Genomic DNA, 19,590 nt, shown 5'->3' with positions numbered 1-19,590 from the left:
TTCAGGTCGTCAAGCAGGATTGTGTGCACAGAACCCACAGAAATGCCAACTCTGGAGGCAATCTGTTCAACAGTCATTCGGCGATCCTCCAAAACAATTCTCTCCACTTTCTCGATCGTGTCGTCAGACCGGCTTGTGCGAGCCCGAGGTTGTTACGGTTTGTTGTCACACGATGTTCTGCCTTCATTAAACTGTCACACCCACGAACGCACTTTCGACACATCCATAACTCCATCACCACATGTCTCCTTCAACTGTCGATGAATTTCAATTGGTTTCACACCACGCAAATTCAGAAAACGAATGATTGCACGCTGTTCGAGTAAGGAAAACGTCGCAATTTTAAGTATTTAAAACAGTTCTCATTCACGCCGCTGGCGGTAAAATTCCATCTGCCGTACGGTGCTGCCATCTCTGGGACGTATTGACAATGAACGCAGCCTCATTTTAAAACAATGCGCATGTTTCTATCTCTTTCCAGTCCGGAGAAAAAAAATCATAGGCCTTAGAACTTGAATGCACCTCGTATCTGTGACAGCACATGTCAAAGAAAAACTCACGTGCATACACGAATTATGCGGATTCTGACTAGTAACGAGGCAACTGGCCATTGCAGGTTGTACTCAAAATGACCATCGGCAGTGACAACACGCACTTCCAGTGTGGTATGGAATTACTGCTGCACACGTGATAGCATTTCAAGGGAGACATCCGAGCAGACTGCAGAGTAAGTCACTGCATATCATCGGGTGTAGTTGGTATGCCCTTGTGGATAGTGTCTTTCAGCTTCCCCATAGAAAAGTGCAAAGGCGTCAAATACAGGGTACGTGCCGAACAAGGTACAGGTCCTCTGCATCCAATCCAACGATTGGAAACAGAGGAACAGAGGAACATTTTCTAGAACACGTGGAAGATGGTCTGTTAGGAGGTTGTGGTACTTGTGTGCAATCAGTGTTCCGTCTATGAAAAACGGACGTATAAGCTGATGGTTCACTATGCCACAGCACACGTTTACACTCTATAGATGCTGACGTTCAACCTGATGAAGCCAATAGGGGTTGTCAAGAGAGCAGTGGTACACGTTTCGGCAGTTTACGTGGCCATGATTGGTAAATGTGGTTTTGTTAATAAAGAAGGTACATGATAATCAGGATTTGGTAACAACGTTTCCCTATTGCATATTTTATATATTAAAAAGTACTCGTATATAGTGTATATGTCTCTAAACGTTTATTACAGTTAAGTCTAAAAATTTGAAATAAATGTGGAAAGTACATACTGAGAGTTTTAGTAACAATGATTTACTGTTATATATTATATTACATATTTATATATTATATGTATATAAAATATAGAGATATTAAGGAATTAGGTACCTAAAAAACGCATGTATTATAATTCAGCGTTGTGTAAAAATTTAAAAGTAATCGTCAAGAACTTTCGGAGAGTAGCGGTTTTGAACAAACCAACATTTGCAGTTTTATAACGTTTCCCCTTTTGTGACATACATACCAGATGGCGTTCCAGTAGCTATATAAAATGCTTGAGTATTAAATTACAATGATGTGTCAAAATTTCAGTGCAATCCATCAAAAAGTATCAGAGATCAGAGATTCTGAAGAAACGAACATCTACATTTGTACTTACATAGAAAATGTAGATGTTCTTAACCGCGAATCTCCAAAAGTGTTTGTCCAATTACTTCGAAATTTTGAGACAATGTTCCAGTGGTATACAAGTGTTTTTATTTACCTATTTTCTAAATGTAACACATGAATCCATATAAATTTAATAATAGGGATACATTGTTACAAAAGATCTCGAAAAGTTACACATAAATATGTTGTTATCATATATTAAAGAATTAGGTGACTAGAAACACACCCATATTAGAATTTAACTTGGTGTTAAAATTCGAAAACAGTTGGTAAGTTGGTTGCAATGACCGATTTGGTAATGAAATTACTTCGGGAAAAATGGCGTATGCTATTTACCAATATTGTGTACAATTAAAAAAAAATAAGAACACAGATAGGGTTTGAACACGTACCGCCATCGTGGTAGATATGAAACAGCGCCTCTAGGCCAAGACACAACTAACGTTACGGATATAGCAGGTACGCATAAAACTTCGGCAACGATTTTCTCGGACGCTAGAGGCCGCCGCATGAAAACCTGCTAGCCAGGTACTCGGGATATGCCCCTCTACAACGAACCTAAGATTAATCAAACTCTGTGATTAACATGTTTCATGGTCCCCTTATTAGTAATATACAGGGTGGAGCAAAAATCTGGATACACGACTCAAAAGTCTAACAGTATGAGGAATCATGGTGGCGTCTGGTAAGTTGTAAGCAGGGGCGCAACTTACATCTACATCTGCATTTATACTCCGCAAGCCACCCAACGGTGTGTGGCGGAGGGCACTTTACGTGCCACTGTCATTACCTCCCTTTCCTGTTCCAGTCGCGTATGGTTCGCGGGAAAAACGACTGTCTGAAAGCCTCCGTGCGCGCTCTAATCTCTCTAATTTTACATTCGTGATCTCCTCGGGAGGTATAAGTAGGGGGAAGCAATATATTCGATACCTCATCCAGAAACGCACCCTCTCGAAACCTGGCGAGCAAGCTACACCGCGATGCAGAGCGCCTCTCTTGCAGAGTCTGCCACTTGAGTTTGTTAAACGTCTCCGTAACGCTATCACGTTACCAAATAACCCTGTGACAAACCCGCCGCTCTTCTTTGGATCTTCTCTATCTCCTCCGTCAACCCGATCTCGTACGGATCGCACACTGATGAGCAATACTCAAGTATAGGTCGAACGAGTGTTTTGTAAGCCACCTCCTTTGTTGATGGACTACATTTTCTAAGGACTCTCCCAATGAATCTCAACCTGGTACCCGCCTTACCAACAATTAATTTTATATGATCATTCCACTTCAAATCGTTCCGCACGCATACTCCCAGATATTTTACAGAAGTAACTGCTACCAGTGTTTGTTCCGCTATCATATAATCTTACAATAAAGGATCCTTCTTTCTATGTATTCGCAATACATTACATTTGTCTATGTTAAGGGTCAGTTGCCACTCCCTGCACCAAGTGCCTATCCGCTGCAGATCTTCCTGCATTTCGCTACAATTTTCTAATGCTGCAACTTCTCTGTATATTACAGCATCATCCGCGAAAAGCCGCATGGAACTTCCGACACTATCTACTAGGTCATTTATATATATTGTGAAAAGCAATGGTCCCATAACACTCCCCTGTGGCACGCCAGAGGTTACTTTAACGTCTGTAGACGTCTCTCCATTGAGAAACAACATGCTGTGTTCTGTTTTTCTAAAAACTCTTCAATCCAGCCACACAGCTGGTCTGATATTCCGTAGGCTCTTACTTTATCAGGCGACAGTGCAGAACTGTATCGAACGCCTTCCGGAAGTCAAGAAAAATAGCATCTACCTGGGAGCCTGTATCTAATATTTTCTGGGTCTCGTGAACAAATAGAGCAAGTTGGGTCTCACACGATCGCTGTTTCCGGAATCCATGTTGATTCCTACAGAGTAGATTCTGGGTTTCCAAAAACGACATGATACTCGAGCAAAAAACATGTTCTAAAATTCTACAACAGATCGACGTCAGAGATATAGGTCTATAGTTTTGCGCATCTGCTCGACGACCCTTCTTGAAGACTGGGACTACCTGTGCTCTTTTCCAATCATTTGGAACCTTCCGTTCCTCTAGGGACTTGCGGTACACGGCTGTTAGAAGGGGGGCAAGTTCTTTCGCGTACTCTGTGTAGAATCGAATTGGTATCCCGTCAGGTCCAGTGGACTTTCCTCTGTTGAGTGATTCCAGTTGCTTTTCTATTCCTTGGACACGTATTTCGATGTCAGCCATTTTTTCGTTTGTGCGAGGATTTAGAGAAGGAACTGCAGTGCGGTCCTCCTCTGTGAAACAGCTTTGGAAAAAGGTGTTTAGTATTTCAGCTTTACGCGTGTCATCCTCTGTTTCAATGCCTTCATCATCCCGGAGTGTCTGGATATGCTGTTTCGAGCCACTTACTGATTTAACGTAAGACCAGAACTTCCTAGGATTTTATGTCAAGTCGGTACATAGAATTTTACTTTCGAATTCACTGAACGCTTCACGCATAGCCCTCCTTACGCTAACTTTGACATCGTTTAGCTTCTGTTTGTCTGAGAGGTTTTGGCTGCGTTTAAACTTGGAGTGAAGCTCTCTTTGCTTTCGCAGTAGTTTCCTAACTTTGTTGTTGTACCACGGTGGGTTTTTCCCGTCCCTCACAGTTTTACTCGGCACGTACCTGTCTAAAACGCATTTTACGATTGCCTTGAACTTTTTCCATAAACACTCAACATTGTCAGTGTCGGAACAGAAATTTTCGTTTTGATCTGTTAGGTAGTCTGAAATCTGCCTTCTATTACTCTTGCTAAACAGATAAACCTTCCTCCCTTTTTTTATATTCCTATTAACTTCCATATTCAGGGATGCTGCAACGGCCTTATGATCACTGATTCCCTGTTCTGCACATACAGAGTCTAAAAGTTCGGGCCTGTTTGTTATCAGTAGGTCAAAGATGTTATCTCCACGAGTCGGTTCTCTGTTTAATTGCTCGAGGTAATTTTCGGATAGTGCACTCAGTATAATGTCACTCGATGCTCTGTCCCTACCACCCGTTGTAAACATCTGAGTGTCCCATTCTATATTTGCTAAATTGAAATCTCCACCTAAGACTATAACATGCTGAGAAAATTTATGTGAAATGTATTCCAAATTTTCTCTCAGTTGTTCTGCCACTAATGCTGCTGAGTCGGGAGGTCGGTAAAAGGAGCCAATTATTAACCTAGCTCGGTTGTTGAGTGTAACCTCCACCCATAATAATTCACAGGAACTATCCACTTCTACTTCACTACAGGATAAACTACTACTAACAGCGACGAACACTCCACCACTGGTTGCATGCAATCTATTCTTTCTAAACACCGTCTGTACCTTTGTAAAAATTTCGGCAGAATTTATCTCTGGCTTCAGCCAGCTTTCTGTACCTATAACGATTTCAGCTTCGGTGCTTTCTATCAGCGCTTGAAGTTCCGGTACTTTACCAACGCAGCTTCGACAGTTTACAATTACAATACCGATTGCTGCTTGGTCCCCGCATGTCCTGACTTTGCCCCGCACCCGTTGAGGTTGTTGCCCTTTCTGTACTTGCCCAAGGCCATCTAACCTAAAAAAACCGCCCAGCCCACGCCACACAACCCCTGCTACCCGTGTAGCCGCTTGTTGCGTGTAGTGGACTCCTGACCTATCCAGCGGAACCCGAAACCCCACCACCCTATGGCGCAAGTCGAGGAATCTACAGCCCACACGGTCGCAGAACCGTCTCAGCCTCTGATTCAGACCCTCCACTCGGCTATGTACCAAAGGTCCGCAGTCAGTCCTGTCGACGATGCTGCAGATGGTGAGCTCTGCTTTCATCCCGCTAGCCAGACTGGCAGTCTTCACCAAATCAGATAGCCGCCGGAAGCCAGAGAGGATTTCCTCCGATCCATAGCGACACACATCATTGGTGCCGACATGAGCGACCACCTGTAGATGGGTGCAGGAGCTATGGAGCTATGGCGACAGCGGTGACAATCTTGGAATCGGCCATCTTGGATTTGGGTTACATGTTTCAAATGGGAAGTGGGTCACGTGGCACATCATTTTCAGCTGTCTCTTTCTCAGGAATACGCATGTGAAGTCTGTTTAAAGACTTCATTATGATCCGTTGAAGTTTAGGACAGTTGTAATAATCGGCGTTACAGCTGTGGTCAATATGCCCTCAATTGCGTGGACACACAATCGGAGTTTTTTTGGCCAGTCCTGCTGCACAAGTCGCAGTATCTGTGGTTCAACAGGACGTCTCCTCAATACGCTGGCAAAGATGGGCTACATTGTTGATGTTTATCTCATACACATTTGATTTCAAATGTCGTCACTGATAAAAGCCAAAAGGTGTAAGACCAGGGGACCATGGTGGCCATTGATAGGACTGCTCCTACCTATCCAGTGACCTCGAAACTGTTCATCCAGAAACTGTGTGACGTCATAGCATAGTGGGGAGGTGTACCGTCTTGTTGGAAGAAGGCAGGGAAATCACCCTGCGGATTCAACGGCGTTAGTAACAATTACAGATTGTGTTAAGATACATCTCTCCATTCAAAGTTCCATCAATGAATACCAGACACACATTCTTGTGTCCTAGATCCCACACCAAACCATCACATTGTCACCACCAGCACCTTTACAGGGATCCACCCACCAGGGTTTTGCATTTGACAAGTAACGATGATTCTGTTTCTTTACTTCTCCTTGCACATAAAAATTAGCGTTGTCACTGAACAACACCTGTCGTAAGAAGTCTGGATTCCTGTTACACTGGTCCGGAGCCCATTCTGCAAACTGCGATCGCTGATCAGGGTCATCCTCTGAGAGATGATGTTGCATCTATGAACTGTACAGGTGCCATTGGTGTGTGTACAACACATGCGGGATTGAACACTGATACAGTGGATATTGCTGAGACAATGCTACAATTGCTGTTGCAGTCTCCTCTTCAGTGGCTGTTTTTTGGACGTCCATTGTATGGCTTGTCCGTCACAGAACATGTCACACATAATTTGTCCAATAACGTGGGTACTGTCATATGTGAAGCGTAATGTCTCTCAGGACGCCAGGCATTGAAGTCAGCAGCAATCATTTTAGTACTTCGTCCATCACCCATTAACACAATTTCAATGCATTGCTTCAGTGTGTCATTGGGGATCGCCTGCAACGATAAACAGAACTGAGTACCTCCTTGCAATTTAAATCTTTAACAGCTCATAATTCCTACACAAATAAAGATATCTTAAAACAGATTTCGTATTGTATTCCTGAGAAAGAAGCAGTTCAAAATAATGTGCCACGTGGCCCCATTCCCATCTGAAACACGTAATCCAAATCCTTATGGCGGAATTCTACACTACTGGCTATTAAAATTGCTACACCAAGAAGAAATGCCGATAATAATCGGGTATTCATTGGACAAATATATTATACTAGAACTGACATGTGATTACATTTTTCACGCAATTTTCGTGCATAGATCCTGAGAAATCGGTACCTGGAACAACCACCTCTGGCCGTAATAACGGCATCGGTACGCCTGGGCATTGAGTCAAACAGAGCTTGGATGGCGTGTACAGGTACAGCTGCCCTTGCAGCTTCAACACGATACCACAGTTCATCAAGAGTAGTGACTGGCATATTTTGACGAGCCAGTTGCTCGTCCACCATTGGCCAGACGTTTTCAATTGGTGAGAGATCTGGAGAATGTGCTGGCCAGAGCAGCAGTCGAACATTTTCTGTATCCAGAAAGGCCTGTAGAGGACCTGCTGAAATGTAGGGTTTCGTAGGGATCGAATGAAGGGTAGAGCCACGGGTCGTAACACATGTGAAATGTAACGTCCACTGTTCAAAGTGCCGTCAGTGCGAACAAGAGGTGACCGACACGTGTGACCAATGGCACCCCATACCATCACGCCGGGTGATACGCCAGTATGGTGATGACGAATACACGCTTCCAATGTGCGTTCACCGCGATGTCGCCTAACTCGGATGCAACCATCATGATGCTGTAAACAGAACCTGGATTCATCCGAAAAAATGACGTTTTGCCATTCGTGCACCCAGGTTCGTCGTTGAGTGCACCATCGTAGGCGCTCCGGTCTGTGATGCAGCATCTAGGGTAACCGCAGCCACGGTCTCAGAGCTGATAGTCCATGCTGCTGCAAACGTCGTCGAACTGTTCGTGCAGACGGTTGTTGTCTTGCAAACGTCCCCATTTGTTGACTCAGGGATCGAGACGTGGCTGCACGATCCGTTACAGCCATGCGGATAAGATGCTTGTCATCTCAACTGCTAGTGATACGAGGCCGTATTACCCTCCTGAACCCAGCGATTTCATATTGTGCTAACAGTCATTAGATCTCGTCCAACGCGAGCAGCAATGTCGCGATACGATAAACCGCAATCGCGATAGGCTATAATCCGACCTTTATCAAAGACGGAAACATGATGGTACGCTTTTCTCCTCCTCACACGAGGCATTACAACAACGTTTCACCAGGCAACGCTGGTCAACTGCTGTTTGTGTATGAGAAATCAGTCGGAAACTTTCCTCATGTCAGCACGTTGTAGGTGTCGCCACCGGCGCCAACCTTGTGCGAATGCTGTGAAAAGCTAATCATTTGCATATCACAGCATCTTCTTTCTGTCAGTTAAATTTCGCGTCTGTAGCACGTCATCTTCGTGGTGTAGCAATTTTAATGGCCAGTAGTGTAGATGGTTAGCGTAGCTACTGTAGGATGCGCTCCCACCAAATAGAAACACCATACCATACGCTATTATGACTCCACACACCGTTCGACTTTTACAGGGGTGTATCCAGAAATTAACCTCAGCGTGCAGATCAGTATTATAGTGTTCTCAGTTGTATTTGTCGTTTACAGGGAGACAGCACTGAAGTATTCCAAAGGAGCACGAAGGAAAGGCGACGGCTTCCGCTACGAAGAGATGGTCATCGCGCTGGTCTTCCTCCGCTGCCTCAGGAAGCGGCTCCCCGACTTCGAGCTGACGTCCGACAACTACTATGCGGGCAGGTTTGACGACATTGTCGTTACGTGGAGGGGAGACCGTCACAGGTACGCTTTGCTCGTGCAGCTGAAGCACAAGACGTCGACAGAATACGAAAAGATCAAAAAGGGCCATCTGTTCTCGACGAGTGATAACAATAAATCCGATTTCAACATTTGGAAGTACAACAAATCTTTCAGAAGCGTTAAAAAGAATCTAAACGGCGGTCAGTACGCCCTGGTGCTCCTAACTAACGTCCCACTGCACGATAATGCCTTGGGATTCTTTACGGAGCGGCGGACGACCTCCGTCTTGGGGGCGGATCTCCTTGAGGCCGGTGGCAGAGTTTATAAGCTCGACACCAGAGCAGTTTCTGGGTGTGACCCCGATTTCATGGAACATTTTTTCATGTTCTGTAATCAAAAGAGCGTCAACGAAATAACGGACGACATATGCGCAGAACTCGTACACCTACTGGGGCCTACGGACAGCTACGAGAGATTGTGTGAAGAACTGTGCAGGTGTGTCATGGAGTGGAAAGATACGCCGAGCGAAGAGCGAGAGAGCATTAGTGGTAGCTGGACCAAATGGCGAGGTATCGTTCGCCAGCACAGAGTGACCAAGATCAACGACTGCGATCGCTTGACGACGAGACTGAAGTTCCGCAGTGTGGAAGGTGTTCGCCGGTATGTGGACAGTGCCAACCCCGCCTGCGTGAGACCTCTGTCAGCTGACACCGTGGCTCTGACAGTCACTAAGGTCCACCAAGCAATACACCCGGAAACGCACATTATGGTGAACGTCAAACGATTCAGGGAGTCACAGTTGGGTGTTCTTCGATGGTGGGGTCCCTCCTGCAGATGGCTGGTGAGTAAAGCTGTATTGATTAATTGATTGATTGATTGATTCATTGATTGATTGATTCATTGATTGATTTTGGTTCATTGATTGATTTTGGTTCATTGATTGATTTTGATTCATTGATTAATTTTGATTCATTGATTTTGATTTATTGATTGAGTTTGATTGATTGATTGAGTTTGATTGATTGATTGAGTTTGTTTGATTGATTGAGTTTGATTGATTTATTGATTTTGATTGATTGATTTTGTTTGATTGATTCATTCATTGATTCATCATGTCTCAAAATGCAGCACATAAAAACGGAATTTTTCCAGGGTTCATGCCTCGTGTTCTGTTGGTGATAGAACTGTATGGTCAAGAGTTTTGGATAGCCCTTGGACTAGGGACCATTTGTGTACCCAATAGAAGGATAGCCTTACTGTAACTAACTTACAATACTGACTGTAAGTAACTTACAATACAGCATCAGTTTTTTAATATTAGCCGGTCGGTGTGGCCGAGCGGTTCTAGGTGCATGTCTGGAACCACGTGACCACTACGGTCGTAGGTTCGAATCCTGCCTAGGGCATGGATCTGTGTGATGTCGTTAGGTTAGTTAGATTTAAGTAGTTCTAAGTTCTAGGGGACTGATGACCTCACATGTTAAGTCCCATAGTGCTCAGAACCATTTGAACAATTTTTTTTAAATATTACGCACTTCCTTCAGTTTTGGCAAATGGATCAAATCGTTTGAGTCTTTTTGCGTGAGATGTGGTCTGCGGTGCGCCTTATGGCGCTTGTGATGGTACCATTTAGTTCATGAGCGGTTCCTGTAAAAACCCGAAAAAGCTTTTTTTTATCTTTTTTTCGCTGTCAGCAGCGGATACAGTATCTAAATAACTAATTGCAGAAAATTTCTCACATTTTAACAGTATGTTCTGTAGCCATTTATGTAGAAGTACCATCTTTCCGTTTTCAAAAATCTTTCTCCATTATCGACAAACATCCCAAAAACATAGTTTTTGAGTACCAAAACCGAGCAGCGGTTTCCAAGACAGCTATGCACGGTAAATGCCAGAAATGTTTATTACGTATATCCCTAAGACCCAGATCTCGACCAACCTTGAAAATTTTCTTGCTGTTTTTATCGGTTTCCGAGATGCGGAGATTCAAAGTTACCCTACTTGTACTCTTAAACCACGCACGAAAATCCCGAGTGAGGCGAACTCTCAAAATTTATTTACTAGGTCTACAACTTTGCTTCCTCCTTTTTTTCTCGAAGTTCGGTGCTTCATTGTGAAAAACTTACAAAAAAATTATGATTCATAGTGTTGCCCATCACTGGCCACTACATTCTCCCATCTTTCGGATAGCATACGAATCCCGTGGGGATCGATGAATCTATTCAATTTTGCACTTGTTCACATGTTAGGAAGTGCTGGTCTGCCAGACTGTTTGCCACTTATCGAAAAAGGTGGTAGTCAGAGAGAGCAACGTATGGAAAATACGGCGGGAGACATAGGACTTCTCATTTCAACGTTTCCATGTACGAGTATATTTCGACGGGTTTTGCGACGCGGGGTCGAGCACTGACCTGCTACAAAATTACCTTTACACGTCTATCGGTGTATTGTGGCCGTTGGTGTTTCAGTGCTGGGCTCGAACGCATCAACTGCTTTAGATAATGATGTCCTGTGACTGTCTTCGTCTGTTTCAGTAGCTACGAAAACATTCTGCCTTCCACCGCCATGCCGGTCTTCGACATCAAAATCTCCGCTCTTAAGTCGTTGAAAACATTCTCTCCACGTTCTAGTAATTCCCTCACCATAGCCACAGATTTCTTCATGTTAAAGCAGAAAATTAAAACTTCCTCAAATGGTGAGAAACGAGTACGTAAGTTGACGTACTTAATCGACAATAACCTTCTGATGCAATCACAAATCGATTAATATTTTTATGCCATTATGTTTACAGATGTCTAAGCTTATTGTATTTCACCTATGATCAACCACCCGAACCCCACTTGCCGCTACTGCCGTCTATTGCAAAACGGCGGAAGCAAAGTTGTAGACCTAATAAAATAATTGCTCAGATTTTAACGGTACGTTTTCTAGGCATTTATCTAAAAGTGCCATGTTCCCACTTTCAAAAATCTTTATCCGTTATCGAAAAACATCCTAAAATCCTGGGTTTTGGGTGCCAAAACCGAGCCCCAGGTTCCAATACGGCTGTACACAGAAAATGGCTGAAATGTTGACGACATGTATCCCTAAGATCCCGGTCTCGGACGGCCATGAATATTTTCTTGATGTCTTTATCAGTTTCCGAGATACGGAGGTTCAAAGTTACCCTTCTTGTATACGTAATATACACACGTACAATCCGGTTCAAAAGTGGCTCAAATGGCTCTGAGCACTATGGGACTCAACATCTTAGGTCATAAGTCCCCTAGAACTTAGAACTACTTAAACCTAACTAACCTAAGGACATCACACACACCCATGCCCGAGGCAGGATTCGAACCTGCGACCGTAGCAGTCCCGCGGTTCCGGACTGCAGCGCCAGAACCGTAAAATCCGGTGTGAGGGAAAAACGTACTTTATAAAGTGGCGTAGCACGGAGAAATATGCTGTAAAGTGTTTCTATTATCATCAGAAGTATTCTAGAAATCCCATGTCGTTATAGTACTGGAGCACATGTAATGTTTTTGTGCACGTAAGCTCTGGTCTGACGTGTAAAATTAGTTCTGCGTTATTTCACTTTCACGAAAGTAAACTATCAAAATTTTAATGTCCCATAAAGTTCTTTTCTGAGTGAGATGCTCTGCTGTGGCAGGCAAAAGAAGGGAACCAGCGGAAAAATGACCCTATCGGAGTTCAAAGAAAGCAAATATGCTCCTGTTTGTTAAAACACTGTCTGAAAAGTTGGGTACCAGGTGCCTAATTCTACCATCCTCAACACCTTTAAAAGTTTTCCCAAAAATTTCGACATGCGAACATATTCACACTCCTTCTAACACGTAACTCACCTAACACTCACACAAGCTCCCCTAACTGCAACTCGCTCACACCCACTGGTCCATCGCTGTAAGGCTCTCAAACCCATCCACTCCCACCTGCCCTTTCTCAGCCCAACTCACTATCATTATCTCTTTGTATCTCTGCATTACTGCCACCTATCCCCTATTGCACAGCCAGTCTTTTTCGTTCTGTCCTAGTACTGCTGTCTCCTCTCACCATGTCTCCCACTTGATCTCCCTTACTATTATTTCATACAGTCCTTCCCACTGCTCACTGCTACTGTCCCTTTTCGTTGCCACGATCTCTCTGTTCCTCGTTGTCACTGTCAGTCTCTCTCTCTCTCTCTCTCTCTCTCTCTCTCTCTCTCTCTCTCTCTCTCTCTCCTCTCTCTCTCACACACACACACACTCACACACTACCTCTGCCTCTCGCCTACTTCTTCTTTCTCCTTATTCTACATCCATACTCCGCAAGCCACCTGACGGTGTGTGGCGGAGGTTACCTTGAGTACCTCTATCGGTTCTCTCTTCTATTCCAGTCTCGTATTGTTCGTGGAAAGAAAGATAGTTCAAATGGTTCAAATGGCTCTGAGCACTATGGGACTTAACTCCTGAGGTCATCAGTCCCCTAGAACTTAGAACTACTTAAACCTAACTAACCTAAGGACATCACACACATCCATGCCCGAGGCAGGATTCGAACCTGCGACCGTAGCGGTCGCGCGGTTCCAGACTGTAGCGCCTAGAACCGCTCGGTCACGCGGCCGGCAAGAAAGATAGTCGGTATGCCTCTGTGTGGGCTCTAATCTCTCTGATTTTATCCTCATGGTCTCTTCGCGAGATATATGTAGGAGGGAGCAATATACTGATTGACTCCTCGGTGAAGGTATGTTCTCGAAACTTCAACAAAAGCCCGTACCGAGTTACTGAGCGTCTCTCTTGCAGAATCGTAATCGTCCACTGGATTTTATCTATCATCTCCATAACGCTTTCGCGATTACTAACTGATCCTGTAACGAAGCGCGCTGCTCTCCTTTGGATCTTCTCTATCTCTTCTATCAACCCTATCTGGTACGGATCCCACACCGGTGAGCAGTTTCAAGCAATGGGCGAACAAGTGTACTGTAAGCTAATTCATTTGTTTTCGGACTGTATTTCCTTAGGATTCTTCCAATGAATCTGTCTGGCGTCTGCTTTACCGCGACGACTAATTTTATATGGTCATTCCATTTTAAATCACTCCTAATGCCTACTCCCAGATAATATATGGAATTAACTGCTTCCAGTTGCTGACCTGCTATACTGTAGCTAAATGATAAAGGATCTTTCTTTCTATGTATTCGCAGCAAAATACACTTGTCTACACTGAGATTCAATTGCCATTCCCTGCCCCATGCGTCAATTCGTTACAGATCCTCCTGCATTTCAGTTCAATTTTCCATCGTTACAACCACTCGATGTACTACAGCATCATCCGCAAAAAGCCTCAGTGAACTACCGATATTGTGAATAGCAACGGTCCTACGACACTCCCCTGCGGCACACTTGAAATCACTCTTACTTTGGAAGACTTCTCTCCATTGAGAATGACATGCTGCGTTCTGTTATCTAGGAACTCTTCAATCCAATCACACAATTGGTCTGATAGTCCATATGCTCTTACTTTGTTCATTAAACGACTGTGGGGAACTGTATCAAACGCCTTGCGGAGGTCAAGAAACGAGGCATCTACCTGGGAACCTGTGTCTATGGCCCTCTGAGTCTCGTCGACGAATAGCGCGAGCTGGGTTTCACACTGTCGTCTTCTTCGAAATCCATGCTGATTCCTACAGAGTAGATTTCTAGTCTTCAGAAAAGTCATTATACTCGAACATAATACGTGTTCCAAAATTCTACAACTGATCGACGTTAGAGATATAGGTCTATAGTTCTGCACATCTGTTCGACGTCCCTTCTTGAAAACGGGGATGACCTGTGCCCTTTTCCAATCCTTTGGAACGCTACGCTCTTCTAGAGACCTACGGTACACTGCTGCAAGAAGGGAGGCAAGTTTCTTCGCGTACTCTGTGTAAAATCGAACTGGTATTCCATCAGGTCCAGCGGCCTTTCCTCTTTCGAGCGAATTTAATTGTTTTTCTATCCCTCTGTCATCTATTTCTGTATCTATCATTTTGTCATCTGTGCGACAATCTAGAGAAAGAACTACAGTGCAGTCTTTCTCTGTGAAACAGCTTTGTTAAAAGACATTTAGTATTTCGGCATTTAGTCTGTCATCCTCTGTTTCAGTACCAATTTGGTCACAGGGAGTCTGGACATTTTGTTTTGATCCACCTACCGCTTTGACATAAGACCAAAATTTCTTAGGATTTTCTGCCAAGTCAGTATATAGAACTTTACTTTCGAATTCGTTGAACGCCTCTTGCATAGCCCTCCGCACACTACATTTCACTTCGCGTAATTTTTGTTTGTCTGCAAGGCTTTGGCTGTGTTTATGTTTGCTGTGAAGTTCCCTTTGCTTCCGTAGCAGTTTTCTAACTCGGTTGTTGTACCACGGTGGCTCTTTTCCATCTCTTACGATCTTGCTTGGCACATATTCATCTAATGCATATTGTACGATGGTTTTGAACTTTGTGCACTGTTCCTCAACACTATCTGTACTTGAGATAAAACTTTTGTGTTGAGCCGTCAAGTACTCTGAAATCTGCTTTTTGTCACTTTTGCTAAACAGAAAAATCTTCCTACCTTTTTTAATATTTCTATTTACGGCTGAAATCACCGATGATGTAACCGCTTTATGATCCCTGTACTGCGTTAACTGTTTCAAATAGTTCGGGTCTGTTCGTCACCAGAAGGTCTAATATGTTATTCCTCCCCCTTTGAGACTGTCTCCTACACTCTTTCCCTCGCACAGTTCTTTCAGTGTCCACTATGCTCCCCTACCACTATCTTCCTTTTTTTCTGTCATATTGTCATTATCTTCTTCGCTTTTTCTATATCACAACCACTGTCTCAAATCTTCCAGTAGTTAGTGATTTCCTGTCTCTTACCCACTGCTATTGTCTCCTCTTTCAGCATAAAAAAACGCGGATATGTTCGCGGGCCAAAATTTTTGGGAACATTTTTAAAGGTGTTGAGGAGGGTAGAATGAGGCATCCGGTACGCCACATTTCAGCCAGAGTCTTCTAAGCAGGAGTGTACTGGTCTCTTTCCTTCTGGTACCATCAAGAGGAGAATCTTGAGGGATGTGGAAGGAGAACACACATAGATTAACAAAAGACAAGCAAATCATACAAATATAGTCTGTATATCTCATTCACAAAAATCTGCTACTAGAATGCTTCATACTTGGAATAGTTATCACAACTAAATGTAACCTAGAAAATTAGCAGAAATGCTGCTACTTTGCAAATAGATGCTCTTTTCTCAGTTGTAACTAAAATACTACTGGCTGTGTTCTATTGATACCTCAGTACACTGGCGGAAAAAGATCGCAACACCCTAAAATAATTAATGTATGGAATGAAATTTCGAGACTAAATTTGTTTAGGTAAATTTATTTGATGAAAATGCGATCAGTAATGTTTCAGATTTCGAGGTAGAATGGGATAGGAATGATGATGGAAATAGGATCACGTTTGAGGAAGTGGAAAAAATGGTCAATAGATTGCAGTGCAATAAAGCGGCTGGGGTGGATGAAATTAAGTCGGAACTCATCAAATACAGTGGAATTTCAGGTCTTAAATGGCTACACAGGATAATTGAAATGGCCTGGGAGTTGGGACAGGTTCCATCAGACTGGACAAAAGCAGTAATCACACCAATCTTTAAACATGGAAACAGAAAAGATTGTAACAACTACAGAGGTATCTCTTTAATCAGCGTTGTGTGTAAAATCTTCTCAGGTATTGTTGAAAGGAAAGTGCGAGTAATAGTTGAGGACCAATTGGATGAAAATCAGTGTGGGTTTAGGCCTCTTAGAGGTTGTCAGGACCAGATCTTTAGCTTACGGCAAATAATGGAGAAGTGTTATGAGTGGAACAGGGAATTGTATCTATGCTTTATATATCTAGAAAAGGCATATGACCGGGTTCCTAGGAGGAAGTTATTGTCTGTTCTACAAGATTATGGAATAGGAGGCAAACTTTTGCAAGCAATTAAAGGTCTTTACATGGATGAAAATGTGCTTAATTCATTAGACAAAAAATTGCAGGCAACTGGTATATTTTGTGATCTGTCAAAGGCATTTGACTGTGTAAATCACAATATCCTTTTAAGTAAACTAGAATATTATAGCGTAACAGGAAATGCTGCAAAATGGTTCAAATCTTATATCTCTGGCAGGAAACAAAGGGTGTTATTAGGAAAGATACATGTATCAAGCTATCAGGCATCATCTAACTGGGAACTAATTACATGTGGGGTCCCACAATGTTCCATTTTGGGGCCCTTACTTTTTCTTGTGTATATCAATGACCTTTCATCAGTAACATTACCAGATGCCAAGTTTGTTTTGTTTGCCGACGATACAAACATTGCAATAAATAGCAAATCAAGTGTAGTCTTAGAAAGATCAGCCAATAAAATATTTGTGGACATTAATCACTGGTTCCTAGCCAATTCTTTGTCACTAAACTTTGAAAAAACACACTACATGCAGTTCAGAACTTGTAAGGGGTGTCCCAAGAGTATATGCCTAACATACGATGACAAGAAGATAGAAGAAGTGGACAGTGTTAAATTCTTGGGATTACAGCTTGATAATTAATTCAACTGGGAGGAGCACACCACAGAACTGCTGAAGCGTCTTAACAAATCTCTGTTTGCAATGCGAATTTTGTCAGACATAGGGGATATAAAAATGAAAAAGCTGGCATACTATGCTTACTTTCATTCCATAATGTCATATGGGATTATTTTTTGGGGTAATTCATCAAGCCAAGCTAAAGTTTTCTGGGCACAAAAACGTGCAGTAAGAATTATATGTGGTGTGAACTCAAGAACATCCTGCAGAAGCCTGTTTAGGGAACTAAGTATACTAACTACAGCTTCCCAATATATTTGTTCCTTAATGAAATTTGTCATTAAAAATATATCACTTTTTCAAACCAACAGCTCAATTCATGGAATCAATACTAGAAATAAGAATAATCTTCACAAGGATTTAAAGTCACTTAGTCTTGTACAAAAAGGTGTGCATTATTCAGGAACACACATTTTCAATAACTTGCCAGCAGCCATAAAAAGCTTAACAACCAATGAAATTCAGTTTAAGAGAAGCCTAAAGAATTTATTGGTGGCCAACTCCTTCTACTCCATTGATGAATTTCTTAGTAAAACCAACTGATTTGTATATAAGTACAACATAACTTCTGCACAATTTCAGGGCAGTAATGTGTTCACTGAAAATTTGTGTGTCTGTGTGTGTGTGTGTGTGTGTGTGTGTGTGTGTGTGTGTGTAAGTATAATCTAACTTCTGCACCATTTCAGTGCAGTAATGTGTTCATTGTAAATAAGTATTACAGTAGTTGTATTATATGTTTATTACCTTATAAATAAATAAAAAACTTTTTTATTTTAAATTCAGTGCATTAGTATTTGTAAAATGACTCTTAGTGTTCATTAAAAAATGACGATCATTCCACTTAGGACCTGTGGAATGGTACATTAGCTTATTTGTTTTAGTTTTAAATATTTGTCATGTATTGTTGTTTTTCTGATATGTTCCACATCCTGGAGGACCTCCTCACTACGGATCAATTGAAATGAAAGTAAATCTAATCTAATCTAATCTAATCTAATAGTCAGGCAGCAGTCAGAGTTGATGGTAAATTGAGTTCATGGTTCAGAGTAGTTTCAGGGGTAAGACAAGGCTGCAACCTGTCTCCACTGTTGTATTGTTTATGGATCATATGTTGAAAACAATAGACTGGCTGGGTGAGATTAAGATATGTGAACACAAAATAAGCAGTCTTGCATATGCGGATGACTTAGTTGTGATGGCAGCTTCGATTGAAAGTTTGCAAAGTAACATTTGAGAGCTAGATCAGAAATGTAAGGACTATGGTATGAAGATTAGCATCTCCAAAACGAAAGTAATGTCAGTGGGAAAGAGATATAAACGGATTGAGTGCCAAATAGGAGGAACAAAGTTAGAACAGGTGGACGGTTTCAAGTACTTAGGATGCATATTCTCACAGGATGGCAATATAGTGAAAGAACTGGAAGCGAGGTGTAGCAAAGCTAATGCAGTGAGCGCTCAGCTACGATCTACTCTCTTCTGCAAGAAGGAAGTCAGCACCAAGACTAAGTTATCTGTGCACCGTTCAATCTTTCGACCAACTTTGTTGTATGGGAGCGAAAGCTGGGTGGATTCAGGTTACCTTATAAACAAGGTTGAGGTTACGGATATGAAAGTAGCTAGGATGATTGCATGTACTAGTAGATGGGAACAATGGCAGGAGGGTGTCCACAATGAGGAAATCAAAGAAAAACTGGGAATGAACTCTATAGATGTAGCAGTCAGGGCGAACAGGCTTAGATGGTGGGGTCATGTTACACGCATGGGAGAAGCAAGGTTACCCAAGAGACTCATGGATTCAGCAGTAGAGGGTAGGAGGAGTTGGGGCAGACCGAAGAGAAGGTACCTGGATTCGGTTAAGAATGATTTTGAAGTAATAGGTTTAACATCAGAAGAGGCACCAATGTTAGCACTGAATAGGGGATCATGGAGGAACTGTATAAGGGGGCTATGCTCCAGATTGAACGCTGAAAGGCATAATCAGTCTTAAATGATGATGATGATGATGATGATGGTGAAGAAATATATTTGATTGCAAGACGACAGGTTAACATAAGCTCAGATAAGCCATTGAAATTTTGAAATGCTGGTGGAACCGAATTTTGAATGCAAGCCTGCGAATGTGTATGCACTGTGTTGGACAGGTGTCACTTGTTAGTTTGTGGGATGGAGTTCCAGGCCTGTTGCAGTCGGTTGGTCGATAGAGAGACGAGTAATGCTGTTTGTGGATGATGCTGGAGTTGTCGTTCGATG

General features: G+C 42.7%; 1 protein-coding gene across 1 annotated transcript in view; it reads left to right on the top strand.

The window, feature by feature from the left end:
* Positions 1-19,590, top strand: part of LOC126106629 (uncharacterized) — a 90,123-nt gene that overhangs the window by 19,821 nt on the left and 50,712 nt on the right. Inside the window, exon 2 of the mRNA XM_049912985.1 lies at positions 8,554-9,544. Coding sequence (XP_049768942.1) covers positions 8,554-9,544 — 991 coding nt within the window. The remainder of the gene's footprint in view (positions 1-8,553; positions 9,545-19,590) is intronic.

Source organism: Schistocerca cancellata, chromosome 10 (assembly GCF_023864275.1).
Source record: "Schistocerca cancellata isolate TAMUIC-IGC-003103 chromosome 10, iqSchCanc2.1, whole genome shotgun sequence".
In the NCBI taxonomy this organism is placed as follows: domain Eukaryota; kingdom Metazoa; phylum Arthropoda; class Insecta; order Orthoptera; family Acrididae; genus Schistocerca; species Schistocerca cancellata.
Note: the sequence above shows the minus strand (reverse complement) of the source record. Positions and strands in the feature narration are given on the sequence as shown.